This window comes from Eucyclogobius newberryi, unplaced genomic scaffold (genome assembly GCF_026437365.1).
Source record: "Eucyclogobius newberryi isolate DKJ021-1_F unplaced genomic scaffold, fEucNew1.0.hap1 SCAF_14, whole genome shotgun sequence".
Taxonomy (NCBI): Eukaryota; Metazoa; Chordata; class Actinopteri; order Gobiiformes; family Gobiidae; genus Eucyclogobius; species Eucyclogobius newberryi.
This window is the reverse complement of record NW_027315768.1, coordinates 30,673,746-30,697,088: the sequence shown is the minus strand read 5'-3', so window position 1 is coordinate 30,697,088 and position 23,343 is coordinate 30,673,746. Positions and strand designations below refer to the sequence as shown.

The 23,343-nt window shown below is 37.7% G+C and overlaps 1 protein-coding gene across 1 annotated transcript in view; it reads right to left on the bottom strand.

Moving 5' to 3' along the window:
* Positions 1–841: 841 nt before the first annotated feature.
* The window catches only part of LOC140359958 (inactive dipeptidyl peptidase 10-like), a 126,552-nt gene continuing 104,050 nt past the window's right edge, over positions 842–23,343 (bottom strand). The window contains exons 12-26 of the mRNA XM_072445213.1: positions 22,373–22,411; positions 20,557–20,664; positions 11,623–11,714; positions 11,501–11,548; positions 10,415–10,536; positions 10,047–10,094; positions 8,857–8,955; positions 7,503–7,572; positions 6,449–6,643; positions 6,267–6,321; positions 5,309–5,408; positions 4,362–4,420; positions 3,773–3,845; positions 2,291–2,364; positions 842–994 (exon numbers count right to left, since the gene is read on the bottom strand). Of these exons, the coding sequence (XP_072301314.1) occupies positions 857–994; positions 2,291–2,364; positions 3,773–3,845; positions 4,362–4,420; positions 5,309–5,408; positions 6,267–6,321; positions 6,449–6,643; positions 7,503–7,572; positions 8,857–8,955; positions 10,047–10,094; positions 10,415–10,536; positions 11,501–11,548; positions 11,623–11,714; positions 20,557–20,664; positions 22,373–22,411 (1,320 nt within the window). The 3' untranslated portion in view covers positions 842–856. The remainder of the gene's footprint in view (positions 995–2,290; positions 2,365–3,772; positions 3,846–4,361; positions 4,421–5,308; positions 5,409–6,266; positions 6,322–6,448; positions 6,644–7,502; positions 7,573–8,856; positions 8,956–10,046; positions 10,095–10,414; positions 10,537–11,500; positions 11,549–11,622; positions 11,715–20,556; positions 20,665–22,372; positions 22,412–23,343) is intronic.

Below are 23,343 nucleotides of genomic sequence, written 5' to 3'. Positions count from 1 at the left end.
GTAGCCGTAGCCACATTAGCCCAGCTGAACGGAGCTAATTGTGACAGGTAAAGGTGTAGAATGTAAAAGAATGAGGTCTAAATCTTTCATATGATTACTGTTTTGATGAAATAGTTAGTCTAACCCAGGGTTGTCCAAACTTTTTTCACCGGGGGCTGCATTTTGAAACTTATACGGGGCAAAGGGCCACAAACAACCTGACAATTCCGAATTTGTTGAATGACAAAGTGATTCATTGGAAATGTTGCATTTGACATAGTTCCGATGCCTCCGCACCTTTAATAAGACTTGGAACATTAATATTAGGTCTCGGTATAACATCAAAATGCTTAATCTTCCCAATTTTACAGAAAAACCTACTACTTCTTGTTGTTTGGATCAACTTAGCAGGAAGCAGGAGGGCCAACAGAAATGTGTCTAAGGGCCGCGTTTGGCCCCCGGGGCCGTAGTTTGGACATGCCTGGTCTAACCTGTCGATTTGATTGACAATGTGTGATTTGGAGGATCGCCGAGTGTCATATTTATCGAGCAAAAGGAAGGAACCAATCAGAGCAGATGACTTGAATCATCACATGACCTTTCGGCGTATGTGAGGAATAAACCGAAGAGCAGCAAAGTCAAAATAAAGTCTTAAAACATCCATAACACTTTAGACTATGGTCCAGACTAGCTTCAAAAACTCGCCATTTAAAAATCCATCGTTGATTATTCCCTGACGTTTGAATATGGCATGAGAATAGCCACGTGTTCCTCCGCCCCATCAGAGACTTTAGCTCCCCGTCGTCTCTTAGCAACGGGTCATATTCGATTCATTTGTCCGCCGGATGCGCTGCTGCTGCTTCTTCTTCTTCTTCTTCTAGTCGTCCTCCTTGGAGCTCTCCGGCTCCACCACCAGGTCCGGCACAAAGCACTTTCTGAAGAAGTTGACGACCGAGCTCAGCATGTAGTGCCTGCTCGTCACCGCGGCGATGTCGTGGCCCTCGTCTGGGAAGATCTGGACCAGAAGCAGGAAGGCATTCGGTCAGATTCGCTTAGTAGCTTTACACCACCCGCATGAAGTACTCGCTAATAACTTATAATTGCAGGTTGTTGCACATAATGAGATAATTACAATGAGTTGAGCGTGATGTTATGATCATTTAAAACAAATAAGTAAATCAACATTTTGCCATTTTATTTTTGAAAACAAGCTATAGCTACAGGGAACGCAAACTAATGGAAGGTTTGGACACGTCTGTGGGGGAAAACAAACCATTTATTTGAATGAATTGCAAGAGGTAGCGCCAACTTTAGTATATATATTGTACCAACAAACACAGACAAGACGACATGGAGCTGAATAATGAGGTCCAACTAATTATCCAAGAATGCTAACGGTAGCTGCGGGCTAAATGCCACCGCTATGCTAGCGCCACATGCTGTGTCCTGACATTGAACAAATAATCCATTTACATTTTTAGGGTAACAACATGTCCACTACGTTTGATGTGACTCGACGTAAATTAGATGTGCTTAAAATGAAACATAATCCACCAGGAAATGTCTTGAAAGATGGAAAAACGTTGAATTAACACCAGACCACGCCCCTATTATGATGTTTGCAAGTCTAATTGCTTCATTGGAGATTCCTTCTTTCTTTCTTTCCTTTCTACTTTATTTCCTTTCTCCTTTCTTTCCTCCCTTCTTCCCTTCCTTTCTTTCTTTTCTCCCTTATTTCTTCCATCCCCTTTATGTATGTGTATTTATGTATTTATTATATATTTATTATTTATGTATTATTTATTTATTTGATGTATTTAATGTATTTAATGCATATAATGTATTTATGTTTTTATTTTATTTATTTTATGTATTTATTTCATTTATTTTATTTATGTTATTTATTTTATTTATTTATGGCCGTGGCTGCAGAGCCGCGGCCCGCAGTCAAATGGCCGCGTGTGACCGTGACGTGTCATGGCTAACCCTAACCCTAACCTTAACCTTAACCTTAACCTTAACCCTAACCTTAACCCGGCGCGGTCTAAAACGGCGCTAAAACGTGGTCAAATAGCGGCGCAGTTTCAGGAGCCGCGGCGCGCGGCCTGCACAAAAATAACATGGCAGTTTCGGCCGTGCGCCGCGGCACTGCAGACAGTCCATTTTCAAACCCGTGGACGTTCATGTTGAAATGGAAGAGTACATGAAAGTACATGAAAGTAAAGAGTATTTGCAGCAGTATTTGTGATTCCAGTCCCTCTCAGCCCCGTGTGAGTCTGTTGTCGGCGCCGCAGTGTCACTCGTGTCTGACCTGCAGCGTGTAGTTGACGTTGAGGGACGAGAGCAGCTGGACCAGTTCTGCCGAGTGCTGGAAGTGAACCGTCGCTGCACAAAAAAACACAAAAAAAATACAAAACGTCCACGTCTTATACAACACTTTCCTCTAAATTCAGTTGTGGTGTTATAGGGATGTGGGTCTAGGATCGTAAGAAAAAAACATCCTTGAAAACATGACTTATTTTGACACAACACAGCACGTTTAGAGGCCACAGTAAAATCAATACTCAGTCAGAGCCCTTTGTGTGTGTCCAACAGAATGCCTCTCAACCTCTCACAAGTCAATCCTCTTGGTTTTCTTGCAATTCCTAATGTTATTCCTATACATTTTCATATTTTAATTGTACAATTTTGTCCCCCATTACATATATATATATATATATATTTTTTTTTTTCAAGCATATTTTAATATTCTAGTTAAATTTAAGGCATTAATAAGCTGTATTTAATTTAGTATAAGCACTTAGACAATAACTAGCATTTATATATCCATCCATTCATCCATTTTCTACGGCTTGTTCCCTTTCGGGGTCGCGGGTGACTGGAGCCTATCCCAGTGACTTTGGGCCTTAGGCGGGGTACACCCTGGACAGTGGCCAACTTGTCGCAGGGCCCATTTATATATAATACTTATAACACTTTATGAATGATAATAAGCCATTAAACAAAAACATATGTTATTAAACTATAAATAAAATGTTTGCATTAACAAGTTGCTTATTAAACTATGTTCTATAATTAAGTGGTACATGATTGCCTATAAACAAATAACAAGTTATTTTTAAATGCATTTTAAACTATTTACTAAGGAACCTTGTTTTAAAACGTGACGTGAAATTTCAAATGTGGGACAAATAAAGTTGTTCTGTTTTTTTAATGTTCTTATGAAATTGTTTTCACTGTTCTTGGTTGTCAGAAAAGGATATTCAGATAATAATTGTTACAAAAACTAAACTAGATTGACATATTTCGGACACATTTTGCCTTGAACCAGAACTCATTTTAAACAAACTGCGAATATTTTGTGTTGAAAATTCCAAGCTTGTTTAGCGTTTTACTCACACTCAGAGTTTTCCTGTTTTGTGTCATTCAAAAATCTGTTCACGAATGTATGAATGAATATTTACTAGCCTAATGCCAATAAAACTATTATATTTCCCTGTTATGATGATTTTCACACCAATTTTCTTCTGTAGAAACATTATTAAGGTGTAAAATGCACAACAAACATTTTATTTTCTCAATAATTTCAATCCCATCTTTTAAATCTGAAAACCTTCTAATCAGCCCCTGACAAGTGCTCAAATGCAGCAAATAAAAGAAAGAGTATTTCTATCATTATATTATACACGATTGTGGTCTCAAAACTTGTATACAGTACGTAGTGTCTTCGTGCTTGATATGTGACAAGACTACTTTGAAATACTAATATTCACTAAAAACAGTATTTGCTCACCGTCAGCAGTGCCGTGGATGATCAGGAAGTTGACTTGATTTGTTCTGGTAAAATTCTGGATGAAACCTGAAATCTGAAAACAGAAATACGTCTCGGTCAAAATGGTATTTCCGATCGCTCGTTCATAATTAAGCGCAAACGTGTCTAAATTCCTTCCACAAACGAGTTCGATCCTTTCATCTTGCATATAAATAGTGAATATCAAGAGTGTTCATTTGATAATTATGCATAGAAGCTGTTAATATGTGTTTAGCTCCAATTTTGCTTTAATTGCTCTGTAACGAACTAGGTATTTGAGGTGAACAATATATTCTACTATTACCATGTTTTTTCCCGCGTTGAAAACATAGTACTTTTCCAATGTAAGCACCAATGCATTCTTGAAACTTTCTGAACATTAAAACATTATAAAAGTCATAGATTTTCAGGCGAATTCCGGCCGAGCTAAACTGAAAAGGAAGTGAAACCTTTTATCAATTTGTTTTTTTTGCACAAGAATAATATTCACATTTCTGCTTGTACTTTTCCCTATTGATCGCCTTGACTGTATGCGGCTTTGTACTGCGAAACCTTGAGCCCACGTTCGTACTTGGTATTTGTGGTCGTCACTCGGCGGCGGTCCAAAGTATCTCTCTGTGAAGGCTGACGCTTTGTGCGGAAGAGCAGACAAGAAACACACAATGAATAACGCTGACAACGAAGACATTTTTCCCTCCGTACGCCGGGTATTAAAGGCGCTGAATGCATCCGCGCATAAGAAGATGAAGGGTCAGGTATGCAGCGGTTGCTATGGGCGATCAGAGGAAGTGGGGACATTTATTCGAGCGTAAATACAAAAGGTTTGATCGAGATTCTATAATGCAATGGCACTAATGTCTCCATGAAAAATACATCTGTAAGAATGTGATGTTTTCAGAAGTTTTGTCCACGAACTCATTCTATTACAGACGCTCAATGTCACTTTTCTGGTGGGAATCTGCGAGCAGTCTGCTTGTCTCCATGGAGATGTAAGCTTCCACAATAAAGCATTAAACTGGCATTAAGTCCATTGCGTTTGGATGGATAAAAATCCATTGATCTAACCTAGAAATACCTCGTCTTGACTTCACGGAGATAGTTACGTTTAATGCCATACGGTGGAACCATCTAGACAATGGAAACACGCCGATGGTTGAGCCTCCATCAGAAAAGTTACATGGTGCTTCTTTAATATTAGAGATTACAGTCCTCTATTGACAGTAAAAGGCCTGTGTGAGACGTTAATATATTGACTTTTCTTGAATTTACTGAGTGAATTTGTCCAGACGGAAAAGACATTCAGCTTTGGGCCAGTTTTTGTTTCATTTGCATCGGCCCAGACCCAGGTATTCACCACGAAAACATCTAAAACAGACAAAGAGTTCTGATTGAATTCATTAACTCCCTGCTCAGTTTGAAACAACAGCCTCTTCACAGTGTTATGATTCCACTCGACGGCGAGCCACTTAATCAGAAATATATATATATATATATATATATATATTTGTATATTTATACCATAGAGTCTCCAGTTGGTGATGGGAGCCACAGCCACAGCGCACTTGAAGATGTGGCTGTGAGAGAGAAGCATGATCGAGGATAAGAAGCCCCCGTACGCCTGAGGGAAACGGCAAAAGTATTAAAATGGTGTATTACTAAACTGGATTCATTTGATTATCTGCACCCTATCATTTTCAGATATGTACCTTGAATTATATTATGCATTCTTGCGGCTTTTAATTGGGTTTTTAACACAGTCACTTTGCGATTAGTATTTTATTCATCTACATTTGGAAACCACACTTTTCAATTCCATATCTCAGTTTCCAATTGGGTTTTTAGGCGTTGGAAATGGAAATAATAAATAAATGGGCGACGTGAATGCTGTATTAATAAAGTAATGCAATCCTTGTGAAAACAATTTGATCTCAGAATGAGTTTGATGATGATTTATGGGCTTAAAAACTGAGCAGGAGAAATTCGGGTGTGTCCACGTGATGAAACGATCCAGAGAACATTCAAACGGAGTGATTTCAGAGGAATCAAAGAGGACAACTTAAATAAGAAAAGAAAAATACCACTCCAGCTATGTTTTTGACAAGGTAACATGTATAGAAGATGGATACAATATTTGTTTTAATCTATTTAGCCTAATAAGCGACATTTAAATTAGACAAAAAAAAAAACATACCGTATTTTCCATACTATAAGGCGCACTTATTTGAGAATTTGAGAAAATCAAAGGCTTATTATTAATTCTGGTCGTTCTTACTGACCTCGAGCGATTTTGTGTGGTACACGTTTTATTTATCTTAATGCACCGTGTAATTATATATGAAAAATGATCGGAAATAGACCATTCATTGCCTTATAATCCAGTGCGCCTTATAGTGCGGAAAATACGGTACTCAAAAACGACACAGTATTATTAGTTTAAACATTAAGCGATATGTCAAATTCACAAACATCAGCTCACCTTTCCATACACTCCCACTCTGTTCCCATCAACATAAGGCAGTCGAGTTAAGTACCTGTAAAACACATGTTAAAAGTGTAGTCTTCAGTCTTTAAAACCAACAGTTTAAACGCCACAATAACTGCCGTGTTCCTCTCATAAAGCCGGTTCATATTCTACACAGACGACATGAATGGACTGACTGCACGGCGGTGATGTGGTCCTGCAGGTCCACCGTGCCCAGCCTGTGGTGCAGCTCGTGGAGGAGCCTCTGTCCCTGGAAGCCACTGCCCCGAGCGTCCAGACGAGCCACGATCACACTGTCCGAGCTGACCAGCACCGAGTCCCAGCCCAAAGAGTAGAGCTCGCTCACCGCCTGGCCACCGGGGGCGCCGTCGCTGCACAGACGAGAGGAACAAGAGCGAGGAAGATGAGATAAGATAAGATAAGATAATCCTTTATTGTCCACACATGGGGAAATTCCAGTGTTACAACGCAGTAAATACAGGGGAAAAGGACAGATAACGTATAGGAAGTTTAAAAAAAATACTCTTAATAGAAGAACTCTAATAAACAAAACAAAAAACTCTTATTGACAAAACTCCTCTCATATCTTAATAGGGAATGGAGGGGGGGGGAAATAATAATAATTATAAATAAAATAAAAAGATAAAAATAAAATAATTAAATAAAGTAAATAATAGTAAAGTAAAGTAAGAATAGCTTGCATAAGACTAAATAATACTAATACTAATGGTAAGTAAACACTCTTATTTACATCAGTTGTATGCACCTGAATATGGGCTTAATTGCTTGTGAGTATGACAGTTATTGCACATGAGTATGACGGTATTGCACATGATAAAGTCAGTATTGCACATGAATATGACGGTATTGCACATGATAAAGTCAGTATTGCACATGAATATGACGGTATTGCACATGATAAAGTCAGTATTGCACATGAATATGACGGTATTGCACATGGTTAAGTCAGTATTGCACATGAATATGACGGTATTGTACATGGTTAAGTCAGTATTGCACATGAATATGACGGTATTGCACATGATAAAGTCAGTATTGCACATGAATATGACGGTATTGCACATGATAAAGTCAGCATTGCACATGAATATGACGGTATTGCACATGATAAAGTCAGTATTGCACATGAATATGACGGTATTGCACATGATAAAGTCATATAACGGCCTGGTATTAAAACGGTTAAATGTGCTTTGGACGAGTTCTTACAGGACCAGGAGCAGTGGGTGCAGCTCGGCCTCGTCCAGATTCACTGGGACGGCCAGCTCCAGGCGCAGAGCTGCAACGGAAAAGACATGAGACATTTTGAGAGAGACAACGGTGTAGAAAAGGGAACGTTAAAATGACTAAATCAAAATATGTCTTCATTTGAGCCGAACTTGTTACACTTGTACTGCTTCTTATTCCAAATTAACTTATGGCATTAATATATGGCAATTTATTTTATGTTTTAGGTTGAATTGTCTTGAAATCAGAAATGTCCTGAGGTTGATATGTTCTTGGAGCAAATAACTATAAATCAATTATACTCAAAACAAGATCCATTCCAAAAATATTACCTAAAAAATAGTTGGCTACTTTGGGTCTTTGAGTATCCTCATTAACAATCGAAGAGAAATGTGTCGAAAAATATATAAATTTAAATGTGAAATTACCACTTTATTCCCTTATTTGGAAGTTTTTTAATATATATTTTTCAATCTTATGTATTAATTTTCTATGAGCTCTTTTTGCATTTTCTTTAAACTACGAACAAAATACTTGATACTACATATTTATCTTTAAAGCAAAATTAATGATATTGTATTTTCCCAATCATCTGCACCACGTGGTTTCCAAACACACATTTTCTTCAGCGTAGAACAATAAGCACACTACACAATCTGCCCGTTCAGAGATCATAGAGTGGATAGTCCCAGCTCCACAGGAACCGCTAGTGTCCATGGGAAATGTCCGCTGTGAGGTGAGAGTGCGAGGTGAGAGTGTGAGGCGAGCGCTGCCCCTTAAAGTGTGAACTCAACGTCTCCAGTTCCATTAGAAAAGGCTTTTCTATAGAAAGAGGCTTAAGTGAGATATTACACTGACGCTGCAGAGTTCAGGAGTGAGACCTCTCGTTCTGCTGGTGTAGTATTCCCTCATATCTATGTCATAAATGTACTGTTATTATTATTATTCACAGCTATAGTAGTATGTAGTGAGATGAATCTGAATAATCGTGTAATAAAACAAATAATTGCCCACTATTTTCAAAATCGTGATCTGGAAAAACACTTGCTTGAATAATAAAACAAAGATAACGACATTATTAAATCAAAACGGCCCAAAAAATCAAATAAACATATTACATTTTCATAAATAATACACTTTTTCTTCAATTCCTCTCTATTTACAAGTTTTCAGTCATTATTCTGGTTTAAAGGTACCTATAAAAGTCAATGTACTACAGAAATAAAATATAAATAATTGGCTAGTCGACTTTAAAAATAATTGTTAGTTTCAGCCCTACAATAAAAGCCTGAACTGCACATTTTTCACGAGTTTATTCTCTCTGAAACATAATTACCGTTATTATTGATGGGTATGATCCTCCGCTCCCATCGTGGCATGGTCCTGTTCACCAGGAAGTGCCTCAGCTCGGCTCCAGCGTCCACAGTCGTCACCTCTGAAGAGACGATGCAATAATCATAAAACGGGTACGAACAAGACGCATCGAGTAAACATCAATAAAAGTGTTCAATCTGGAGAAAGAAAAATGCAGAACGAAATAGAAGTATCTCTTGAGGTGCTGGAGGAGGATTGGAAATGTAAAAGATTCATCCAGCCCCTTTTCAAACCGTTTTGTTACGTGAACTATATGTGCAGGTTTGAAATAATTAAATGGATTTAAAACTCCTTACACTTTACATTTTTGGCCTTAAATCTCCCGCTCATTTGTTGCGACGACAAACTGTTTAAAGGAATGAGATAAAGCAGTAAAAACAGATGTGGATCTCTTTAAATCTTTCTTTTAACATCATTTTTCCTTACTTTACTTATGAGTACAATGTTTGATGTTATGTTATTTTAAAGTGCCCCCTACAGGTCGGACGCCTCATTGAACTAAAATGCAGTTAAGATAATAAAATGTATTTGGAATTTTGCGGAAAAATATGAAAATGTTATCCTAGAATAGCGATTTTCTTAGGTTTATATTTTCACTTCCTGTTTGTAATTGATGACATCACACTAGGAAATTGGGCAAAAACTCATCTAAAGTCTTTTTTTTTTTTTTGACGAATAAAAATATATAAGAGTGACTTTATTTTGTTGAATTAATGTTTAGAGAGTCAAAAAAGTTGTTTCTTTGTGTAAAATATGCATAAACTGGAATGAGTGTCCCTGGTGTGATGTCACTTCCTGTCATTTTCTACAGATTTTTCAAAGTTTTTTCCACAAATACCTGCTCGATTGGTGTAAAACTATACTTTATATGTACAACACGTATAAATACACCAAATAAAGTCAAAATAAAAACATTGTAAAAACCTGTCATAGGCACTTTAAATATATATATATATATATATATATATATATATATATATATATATATATATATATATATATATATATATATATGTGTGTGTGTGTGTGTGTGTGTGTGTATTTTAGAATGGGCTGGAACTTAATTTGGGAGGATTTTAGTCACTTAATATGACAAAAAAATAAAGCCAAAACCAAATCTAATACAGACACAAAAAAAAGGGTAAAACTCACTGCTCATGTTGCTCAGTTTGTGGAGAGTCGTTTGAGGAATCCCTGGTCCTAAAAATACATGACAAAAAGTGAATAAAAATACATAATTGCAAATATAGTACACAATTATGCAGATTAAAGAGCTAACAGCTTATCAGGGTAAACATTATCCCCAGACACAACAATTAAACCACAATTCAAAATCAAATGTATGAAGTAGTGCGGAAAAAAAATCACAAAGTCACAGTGAGGAGCATTTAAAACCAGGCTCAAAACAATAGCTGATGCAATAGAAAGAAAAACGTTCCACTTGTTATTATGATTTCCACTCACATTTGAAGTGTTTGAAGTATTTGCGGTGGTATTTAGCAGTACCAGTTGGACGTTACCTGTGCAGTGCAGAAGGACATGCTGAAAGTCTGGACTCAGGACAGCGTTGTAGAAGGAGCAGTGATGTTTGAACAGAGAGCAGGTCACGCACTCTCTGCTGAACGGACCCGCTGTGGACACTCTGCCAAACAAACTGCATTTCACCACCTCGTTCTACTCTCACTAATACCACTGCTACTGTTACTACTGTTACTACGATTACTGCCACGTCGTATCGCTCGCACTGGACTGTGGTTTGCTTTGGGGGCAATAAGGAACTTGCAACGCTCTCAATGAAACACGGGCGGAGATAAAATTATAAAAAGCTCAAACACTGGCTCAAAAACAGGCTCGGCTGAGGGTAAAATAATAATAATAATAATGGTGGAGATTTTTTTTTTAGCAGAGAAAGCATGACTTAAATGGCCTGAAAAGTATAAAGATTATAAATGCCACTGTTAAATATTTCATGTCGCATCAGAATCTTTAATTCTCTCTTTTATCCAGCACCAGTCAAACACGTAGACTCTTATTTTCTTCCCAGATTTTTTCTGAAAACCCTTCCAGGCGACTTCATCATGAAGCTCATTGAGAAAGGGTCAAGCGCAAAGCAAAGAGTGGAGGAATCTGAATGTAAAATATATTGTCTAAAATGTAACATATTTCACAGTTATTTCAAAATGTTTCTCTGCTATCAAAGTTCATAAATAATACTTTCATTTTTTTTTTTTTTTTATTTAGTTAATTTGATTGTATTTCTGTTTCTGTAATTTCTTTGTGATTTTAATGATTTTTTTTCCTGATGTGTGAAGCACTTTGAATTGCCCTGTGTATTAAATGTGCTCTACAAATAAACGTGCCTTGCCTTATTAAAAGGTCACATTATATAGCTCTTTTCTACATGCAAGGCTTTATATCATTCATACATTATACGCAGACACTATTACAGTATTTCGGATGCTTCAGTGTCTAACTACACTGCAGAAAGTGGAAAACAAAGAATAACACACAGAATGAGAAGGCGTGTCCAGACATTTGACCGTTAGTGCATATTTTTTGGTCCTAGTTTGCCGTTTGAGTTGATTTCAGGTGGACATGTGTTTTACCTGTACAACTGTCTTTGCATGGGTCCAGTCTCAGTGCTGAGGTAATACCTGCAAACCAAACAACCATTTCATCACTTTCAGACACATTTCAGTTTGATTTTAACATGTTTCATCTAACTCACAGAGCGTTTGCCTTCTCGTCATAGGCCACGAGCTCCGTCACCTCCCAGCTCCCTGACGTCAGGTGCCGGATGTTGACGTCTTCGCCCTCTGACTATAAAAAAAAACATCATAAGAAAAGTGTAAAGATTTTGAGCACTTCTTCGGTGGTTTTAACTTTGCAATTTGCCGTAATGCGGTGTTTCTAGTCAGTTTAATGCCCTTTAATCTATTCTTAATTACCGTCTCCACTGTAGCAGGGAGCAGACTTATAGACCATCATTTTATGAGATAAGACTTTGCAGTAAACGAACAAAGGTGCATGTGGGGGCAAAACTGATAAATGGAGGAACTATAAAACATTTGAGTGTTAATCGGTAAGTTAATAGGCTGATGAATTATTTGTAATGGTTAGAAACAGTGGAAGAATTTGAGCGGTTTTGAGTGTTCAGCATCGGTCAGAGTCGTGTAGTCTTGGCTTGAACCTGGTTTGGTCCTGGGTTTGTCCAAAGTTAGACCTGGTTTAGTGCAGCTTGTGTGTAATGTTCTCTGTCTGCAGTGGTCAGTGTCAGTCCGAGTCGCTTTAGTCCAAAGTTAGACCTGGTTTAGTGCAGCTTGTGTGTAATGTTCTCTGTCTGCAGTGGTTCAGTGTCAGTCCGAGTCGCTTTAGTCCAAAGTTAGACCTGGTTTAGTGCAGCTTGTGTGTAATGTTCTCTGTCTGCAGTGGTCAGTGTCAGTCCGAGTCGCTTTAGTCCAAAGTTAGACCTGGTTTAGTGCAGCTTGTGTGTAATGTTCTCTGTCTGCAGTGGTCAGTGTCAGTCCGAGTCGCTTTAGTCCAAAGTTAGACCTGGTTTAGTGCAGCTTGTGTGTAATGTTCTCTGTCTGCAGTGGTCAGTGTCAGTCCGAGTCGCTTTAGTCCAAAGTTAGACCTGGTTTAGTGCAGCTTGTGTGTAATGTTCTCCGTCTGCAGTGGTCAGTGTCAGTCCGAGTCGCTTTAGTCCAAAGTTAGACCTGGTTTAGTGCAGCTTGTGTGTAATGTTCTCTGTCTGCAGTGGTCAGTGTCAGTCCGAGTCGCTTTAGTCCAAAGTTAGACCTGGTTTAGTGCAGCTTGTGTGTAATGTTCTCTGTCTGCAGTGGTCAGTGTCAGTCCGAGTCGCTTTAGTCCAAAGTTAGACCTGGTTTAGTGCAGCTTGTGTGTAATGTTCTCCGTCTGCAGTGGTCAGTGTCAGTCCGAGTCGCTTTAGTCCAAAGTTAGACCTGGTTTAGTGCAGCTTGTGTGTAATGTTCTCTGTCTGCAGTGGTCAGTGTCAGTCCGAGTCGCTTTAGTCCAAAGTTAGACCTGGTTTAGTGCAGCTTGTGTGTAATGTTCTCCGTCTGCAGTGGTCAGTGTCAGTCCGAGTCGCTTTAGTCCAAAGTTAGACCTGGGTTTGGTGGTTTAGTCCTGGGTTTTTCCTCAGTTAGACCAACCTTAGTCCTGGGTTAGACCTAGTTTAGTCCGGTCTTTTAGTCATTTAGACATGGTTCCGTTGTAGTTAAGTGCAACCCTTTTTAGGTGTTCCAGTAAGTATATTATCAGAGGTACACTTCATTAGACAGGACAGTTGGAACGTGCAGTGGTGTTCAGGCGGAGCGCGCTAACTATAGCCATTAACACTTGCTCTGGCATAACTGAGAGAAGAGCCAAAAGACTTGCAGAGTTCACACTAGAAACCATAGAATGCCAGAATCTCCACGGCGTCTGAATCATGCATGGATAAAGATTAGTCCACTGTTATGCCTGTGCCACAAGTGTGCGCGCAGGACATGGCACAAGTCAAAGAGCGACCTATAACCCAGAGTACGCTATAAAGTACTGCGAAATGAGGATGAGACAGGGGCAAACAGTCGAGGGCCGGATTTGAACAACGCTGCGGGATGAACACAGAGTTACACTTGGTTTAGTCGTGGATTAGTCCTTGTTGGACTTTGTTCAGACCTGTTTAAGTCATTGTTTGGCGTAGATTAGTCTTTCTTTAGACCTGGTTTAATACAGCTCTCGTGGAGTGTTTCAATCTGCCATGATCAGAAACAATCAAAAGGGAATAAGACCTGATTTAGTCCTGGTTTAGTCCTGGTTTAGTCCTGGTTTAGTTCTGGTTCAGTCCTGGTTTAGACCTGGTTTTGTCCTGGTTTTGTCCTGGTTTGGTCCTGGTTTAGTCCTGGTTCAGTCCTGGTTCAGGCCTGGTTTTGTCCTGGTTTTGTCCTGGTTTGGTCCTGGTTTAGTCCTGGTTCAGTCCTGGTTCAGGCCTGGTTCAGTCCTGGTTTAGTTCTGGTTTAGTCCTGGTTTAGTTCTGGTTTAGTCCTGGTTTAGTGCTGGTTAAGTCCTGGTTTAGTCCTGGTTCAATCCTGGTTCAGTTCTGGTTTTGTCCTGGTTTAGTGCTGGTTTAGGCCTGGTTTTGTCCTGGTTTAGTCCTGGTTTAGTCCTGGTTTAGTTCTGGTTTAGTCCTGGTTTAGACCTGGTTTTGTCCTGGTTTTGTCCTGGTTTGGTCCTGGTTTAGTCCTGGTTCAGTCCTGGTTCAGGCCTGGTTTTGTCCTGGTTTTGTCCTGGTTTGGTCCTGGTTTAGTCCTGGTTCAGTCCTGGTTCAGGCCTGGTTCAGTCCTGGTTTAGTTCTGGTTTAGTCCTGGTTTAGTTCTGGTTTAGTCCTGGTTTAGTGCTGGTTAAGTCCTGGTTTAGTCCTGGTTCAATCCTGGTTCAGTTCTGGTTTTGTCCTGGTTTAGTGCTGGTTTAGGCCTGGTTTTGTCCTGGTTTAGTCCTGGTTTAGTCCTGGTTTAGTTCTGGTTTAGTCCTGGTTTAGTGCTGGTTTAGTCCTGGTTTAGTCCTGGTTCAATTCTGGTTCAGTTCTGGTTTTGTCCTGGTTTAGTCCTGGTTTAGTCCTGGTTTTGTCCTGGTTCAGTCCTGGTTTAGTCCTGGTTTAGTCCTGGTTTAGTCCTGGTTCAGTCCTGGTTCAGTCCTGGTTCAGTCCTGGTTCAGTCCTGGTTCAGTGTGGGATATTCCCGTCTGCAGTGGTGCATCTTCCAGAGGTACTTTAGATCTGCGTTAGACCTTGTAATTGACTTTATTTGCCATTTGCAGTTCGAACAACATATTGGAAAAGAATCACAAAAAGCTCAGAATGTCCAGTAAAACATTACCACCACTTAAAGGGACACAAGTTACTAACCACTTAAAGAGACACAAGTTACTAAACACTTAAAGAGACACAAGTTACTAACCACTTAAAGGGACACAAGTTACTAAACACTTAAAGAGACACAAGTTACTAAACACTTAAAGAGACACAAGTTACTAAACACTTAAAGAGACACAAGTTACTAAACACTTAAAGAGACACAAGTTACTAAACACTTAAAGAGACACAAGTTACTAACCACTTAAAGGGACACAAGTTACTAAACACTTAAAGAGACACAAGTTACTAACCACTTAAAGAGACACAAGTTACTAAACACTTAAAGAGACACAAGTTACTAACCACTTAAAGAGACACAAGTTACTAACCACTTAAAGAGACACAAGTTACTAACCACTTAAAGAGACACAAGTTACTAACCACTTAAAGAGACACAAGTTACTAACCACTTAAAGAGACACAAGTTACTAACCACTTAAAGAGACACAAGTTACTAAACACTTAAAGAGACACAAGTTACTAACCACTTAAAGAGACACAAGTTACTAAACACTTAAAGAGACACAAGTTACTAAACACTTAAAGAGACACAAGTTACTAAACACTTAAAGAGACACAAGTTACTAACCACTTAAAGAGACACAAGTTACTAACCACTTAAAGAGACACAAGTTACTAACCACTTAAAGAGACACAAGTTACTAAACACTTAAAGAGACACAAGTTACTAACCACTTAAAGAGACACAAGTTACTAACCACTTAAAGAGACACAAGTTACTGACCACTTAAAGAGACACAAGTTACTAAACACTTAAAGAGACACAAGTTACTAAACACTTAAAGAGACACAAGTTACTAACCACTTGAAGAGACACAAGTTACTAAACACTTAAAGAGACACAAGTTACTAACCACTTAAAGAGACACAAGTTACTAACCACTTAAAGAGACACAAGTTACTAAACACTTAAAGAGACACAAGTTACTAACCACTTAAAGAGACACAAGTTACTAACCACTTAAAGAGACACAAGTTACTAACCACTTAAAGAGACACAAGTTACTAAACACTTAAAGAGACACAAGTTACTAAACACTTAAAGAGACACAAGTTACTAACCACTTAAAGAGACACAAGTTACTAAACACTTAAAGAGACGCAAGTTACTAAACACTTAAAGAGACACAAGTTACTAACCACTTAAAGAGACACAAGTTACTAAACACTTAAAGAAAGACAAGTTACTAAACACTTAAAGAGACACAAGTTACTAACCACTTAAAGAGACACAAGTTACTAACCACTTAAAGAGACACAAGTTACTAAACACTTAAAGAGACACAAGTTACTAACCACTTTTAAAGAGACACAAGTTACTAAACACTTAAAGCGACACAAGTTACTAACCACTGAAAGAGACACAAGTTACCAAACACTGAAAGAGACACAAGTTACCAAACACTTAAAGAGACACAGGTTACTAAACACTTAAAGAGACACAAGTTACTAAACACTTAAAGAGACACAAGTTACTAAACACTTAAAGAGACACAAGTTACTAACCACTTAAAGAGACACAAGTTACTAACCACTTAAAGAGACACAAGTTACTAACCACTTAAAGAGACACAAGTTACTAAACACTTAAAGAGACACAAGTTACTAACCACTTAAAGAGACACAAGTTACTAAACACTTAAAGAGACACAAGTTACTAACCACTTAAAGAGACACAAGTTACTAAACACTTAAAGAGACACAAGTTACTAACCACTTAAAGAGACACAAGTTACTAAACACTTAAAGAGACACAAGTTACTAACCACTTAAAGAGACACAAGTTACCAAACACTTAAAGAGACACAAGTTACTAAACACTTAAAGCGACACAAGTTACTAACCACTGAAAGAGACACAAGTTACCAAACACTGAAAGAGACACAAGTTACCAAACACTTAAAGAGACACAGGTTACTAAACACTTAAAGAGACACAAGTTACTAAACACTTAAAGAGACACAAGTTACTAAACACTTAAAGAGACACAAGTTACTAAACACTTGAAGAGACACAAGTTACTAACCACTTAAAGAGACACAAGTTACTAACCACTTAAAGAGACACAAGTTACTAAACACTTAAAGAGACACAAGTTACTAACCACTTAAAGAGACACAAGTTACTAAACACTTAAAGAGACACAAGTTACTAACCACTTAAAGAGACACAAGTTACTAAACACTTAAAGAGACACAAGTTACTAACCACTTAAAGAGACACAAGTTACTAAACACTTAAAGAGACACAAGTTACTAACCACTTAAAGAGACACAAGTTACTAAACACTTAAAGAGACACAAGTTACTAACCACTTAAAGAGACACAAGTTACTAACCACTTAAAGAGACACAAGTTACTAACCACTTAAAGAGACACAAGTTACTAAACACTTAAAGAGACACAAGTTACTAAACACTTAAAGAGACACAAGTTACTAACCACTTGAAGAGACACAAGTTACTAAACACTTAAAGAGACACAAGTTACTAAACACTTAAAGAGACACAAGTTACTAACCACTTAAAGAGACACAAGTTACTAACCACTTAAAGAGACACAAGTTACTAACCACTTAAAGAGACACAAGTTACTAAACACTTAAAGAGACACAAGTTACTAAACACTTAAAGAGACACAAGTTACTAACCACTTAAAGAGACACAAGTTACTAAACACTTAAAGAGACACAAGTTACTAACCACTTAAAGAGACACAAGTTACTAAACACTTAAAGAGACACAAGTTACTAACCACTTAAAGAGACACAAGTTACTAAACACTTAAAGAGACACAAGTTACTAACCACTTAAAGAGACACAAGTTACTAAACACTTAAAGAGACGCAAGTTACTAACCACTTAAAGAGACACAAGTTACTAACCACTTAAAGAGACACAAGTTACTAAACACTTAAAGAGACGCAAGTTACTAAACACTTAAAGAGACACAAGTTACTAACCACTTAAAGAGACACAAGTTACTAAACACTTAAAGAGACGCAAGTTACTAAACACTTAAAGAGACACAAGTTACTAACCACTTAAAGAGACACAAGTTACTAAACACTTAAAGAGACACAAGTTACTAAACACTTAAAGAAAGACAAGTTACTAAACACTTAAAGAGACACAAGTTACTAAACACTTAAAGCGACACAAGTTACTAACCACTGAAAGAGACACAAGTTACCAAACACTTAAAGAGACACAAGTTACTAAACACTTAAAGAGACACAAGTTACTAACCACTTAAAGAGACACAAGTTATTAACCACTTAAAGAGACACAAGTTACTAAACACTTAAAGAGACACAAGTTACTAAACACTGAAAGAGACACAAGTTACCAAACACTTAAAGAGACACAGGTTACTAAACACTTAAAGAGACACAAGTTACTAAACACTTAAAGAGACACAAGTTACTAAACACTTAAAGAGACACAAGTTACTAACCACTTAAAGAGACACAAGTTACTAAACACTTAAAGAGACACAAGTTACTAAACACTTAAAGAAAGACAAGTTACTAAACACTTAAAGAGACACAAGTTACTAAACACTTAAAGCGACACAAGTTACTAACCACTGAAAGAGACACAAGTTACCAAACACTTAAAGAGACACAAGTTACTAAACACTTAAAGAGACACAAGTTACTAACCACTTAAAGAGACACAAGTTATTAACCACTTAAAGAGACACAAGTTACTAAACACTTAAAGAGACACAAGTTACTAAACACTGAAAGAGACACAAGTTACCAAACACTTAAAGAGACACAGGTTACTAAACACTTAAAGAGACACAAGTTACTAAACACTTAAAGAGACACAAGTTACTAACCACTTAAAGAGACACAAGTTACTAACCACTTAAAGAGACACAAGTTACTAACCACTTAAAGAGACACAAGTTACTAAACACTTAAAGAGACACAAGTTACTAAACACTTAAAGAGACACAAGTTACTAAACACTTAAAGAGACACAAGTTACTAAACACTTAAAGAGACACAAGTTACTAAACACTTAAAGAGACGCAAGTTACTAACCACTTAAAGAGACACAAGTTACTAAACACTTAAAGAGACGCAAGTTACTAAACACTTAAAGAGACACAAGTTACTAACCACTTAAAGAGACACAAGTTACTAAACACTTAAAGAGACGCAAGTTACTAACCACTTAAAGAGACACAAGTTACTAACCACTTAAAGAGACACAAGTTACTAAACACTTAAAGAGACGCAAGTTACTAAACACTTAAAGAGACACAAGTTACTAAACACTTAAAGAGACACAAGTTACTAACCACTTAAAGAGACACAAGTTACTAAACACTTAAAGAGACGCAAGTTACTAACCACTTAAAGAGACACAAGTTACTAAACACTTAAAGAGACACAAGTTACTAACCACTTAAAGAGACACAAGTTACCAAACACTTAAAGAGACACAAGTTACTAACCACTTAAAGAGACACAAGTTACTAAACACTTAAAGAGACACAAGTTACTAAACACTTAAAGAGACACAAGTTACTAAACACTTAAAGAGACGCAAGTTACTAACCACTTAAAGAGACACAAGTTACTAAACACTTAAAGAGACGCAAGTTACTAAACACTTAAAGAGACACAAGTTACTAACCACTTAAAGAGACACAAGTTACTAAACACTTAAAGAGACGCAAGTTACTAACCACTTAAAGAGACACAAGTTACTAACCACTTAAAGAGACACAAGTTACTAAACACTTAAAGAGACGCAAGTTACTAAACACTTAAAGAGACACAAGTTACTAACCACTTAAAGAGACACAAGTTACTAAACACTTAAAGAGACGCAAGTTACTAAACACTTAAAGAGACACAAGTTACTAAACACTTAAAGAAAGACAAGTTACTAAACACTTAAAGAGACACAAGTTACTAAACACTTAAAGCGACACAAGTTACTAACCACTGAAAGAGACACAAGTTACCAAACACTTAAAGAGACACAAGTTACTAACCACTTAAAGAGACACAAGTTATTAACCACTTAAAGAGACACAAGTTACTAAACACTTAAAGAGACACAAGTTACTAAACACTGAAAGAGACACAAGTTACCAAACACTTAAAGAGACACAGGTTACTAAACACTTAAAGAGACACAAGTTACTAAACACTTAAAGAGACACAAGTTACTAACCACTTAAAGAGACACAAGTTACTAACCACTTAAAGAGACACAAGTTACTAACCACTTAAAGAGACACAAGTTACTAACCACTTAAAGAGACACAAGTTACTAAACACTTAAAGAGACACAAGTTACTAACCACTTAAAGAGACACAAGTTACTAAACACTTAAAGAGACACAAGTTACTAACCACTTAAAGAGACACAAGTTACTAAACACTTAAAGAGACACAAGTTACTAAACACTTAAAGAGACACAAGTTACTAAACACTTAAAGAGACGCAAGTTACTAACCACTTAAAGAGACACAAGTTACTAAACACTTAAAGAGACGCAAGTTACTAAACACTTAAAGAGACACAAGTTACTAACCACTTAAAGAGACACAAGTTACTAAACACTTAAAGAGACACAAGTTACTAAACACTTAAAGAGACACAAGTTACTAAACACTTAAAGAGACACATTTTGACACCGCGATACTCCCCGTGTGATCATGTCATCCTCCCAAAGTCTGCACAGCGGACACTTTCTTACGTGGTTGGAGAACATCGTGATGTGGCTGAAACTGCCCCATCCTCCGTGTTTGATCGGCATCGTGATGAAGAACGTGGCGTAGTCCTTGGAAAACATCGGCTCCTCGTTCTGAGACAGAAAAACGGCAGTTGGAAAGGCGTACGCTGGCCTAACAAGACGATAACAGCCAAGGACATTTTCCTGTGTTTTTGATTCATAAAGGATTCATCCATTCTGACCACACAGCGTTCCATTTTCAAGCTAATATATGTGTAGTATAATAAAGCTGTCATGCGAACGTGGAAGGAAATAACCGTCTTTTATACCGTCAATAACCGTCAATTATACCTTTTGCTACGCTTTTTAATAATGCTATTCACATGAGTTTCAATGCAAAGGTAATAATTATATCTCAACATTTAAACTCGAGATAAAGCAAACGGTTTGATAGCTTTGTATTACTGACAATTGCCTTTTAAGAACAAACAAAAACTGCACTTAAACTAGAAACAGGCGGGCAGAGTAGTTAAAAATTTAGAAAAAAATAGTGGTCCAGGAGCAAACGAGTAGATAGATCAATACTTTATTAATTATGTTCAGAAAATGACATGAATTAATTGTATTCACTTAATTAAATACGTATTTGGATAAAGTGCTACTCAAGAACATCTGATTCATTATTTGAAGTTGATGTAATTGGAAGGACAAAACGTGAGTAAAAAATAGAAAAAATAAGTCATGTCTGAAATAAACAGATGCTCAAATATCATGTGAATATCGACTTTTATGAGCTTTTAACCGTGTTGTAAGTAACGGTGTTCGCTCTTCATGATCTTGTCGTGTATTTTTCATTCTTACATGTTTGACTATTCCTATATTATCCAGAATTTACAGAAATAAGACAATTTCAGTTTTCACCAATCCGCTTTCCACAATCATGAGGTGCTTTAAAAATGTCATACGGACATTTTTCAACAATAAAAACATGTCAAAGAAACTCGGCTTCTTTTTACAGAATAATTTCACTGCGAAGAAAATATATGATCTATGTATGTTGTAGTATAATATGTCACGTTTGCCACATAAAACCTTTAGACTTACTCACAGTGGCAAGAGGAACCAAAACTTTTACTGAAGTAACAATCATGTACAGCACAGTAAAGTTTACAGATGTCACAATACCACATTTTAGTTTTACGATTATTGGGAGAAAAACAACCAGATTTTTTTTTTTTGTATAGATATATATTTTTTTTTCCAGTTGAATGGACAGATTTTTTAATTACATGTTTTATTATATTAAAATTTTAAACACACAATGTCCAGGGAGAATAAATCAAAGGGAAACACAAGCAGATTTCAACAAGTACAAGTACAAGTAAAATCACAGCATATTTAAATAAAAATGAGACTCCAATTTGGTCCAAAGTTGGTCAAATTTGTCCGAACAACACCATTTAACAATTATTCATAATTTCTGAGCTCAATTCAATTCAGTTTATTTTTCTAACGCCCAAAATCACAACAACGGTTGCCTCTGACGGCGACAGTAAAAAATGAATAAAGCAATGTCTGTGGTGGTGGGAGACGATATTTACACAGCTATTTACATCTTTAATTTCCTTTCATTCCCATTGTCTTTACATTAACTTTGCATTTAGTTGCATTTTTGGACTAAAGATTGAATTAAAAAGACTTGTGCTTCTAAACTGGTCACGATTATTATGTTTTATCTTACAATGAATTAAGTCAGAAGAAATAATTTCGAGCACTTCTGAACACAGAGACTCGTGGCGTCGCGGCCGCTTCAGACCCAAAAAAACATGTCCGTTCTCACCTGTCTGTCCAGCCACTTCTCCGTCGTCGCCACGTGTTTCTATTTCAGGAGGACAGAAAGGACACGGCGGAGATGAGGCGGGTGTGACACACACACACACACACACACACAGTACACACACACACACACACACACAGTACACACACACACACAGTACACACACACACACACACAGTACACACACACACACACAGTACACACACACACACAGTACACGCAGTACACACACACACACACAGTACACACACACACACACACACACACACACACACAGTACACACACACACACACACAGTACGCACACACACAGTACACACACACACAGTACACACACACACACACACACAGTACACACACACACACACACAGTACACACACACACACACAGTACACACACACAGTACACACACACACACACACAGTACACACACACACAGTACACACACACACACACACAGTACACACACACACACACACACACAGTACACACACACACACACAGTACACACACACACACACACACAGTACACACACACACACACACACACACAGTACACACACACACACACAGTACACACACACACACACACACACACACAGTACACACACACACACACAGTACACACACACACACACAGTACGCACACACACAGTACACACACACACAGTACACACACACACACACACACACACACAGTACACACACACACACACACAGTACACACACACACACACAGTACACACACACAGTACACACACACACACACACACAGTACACACACACACAGTACACACACACACACACACAGTACACACACACACACACACACACACAGTACACACACACACACACAGTACACACACACACACACACACAGTACACACACACACACACACACACACAGTACACACACACACACACACAGTACGCACACACACAGTACACACACACACAGTACACACACACACAC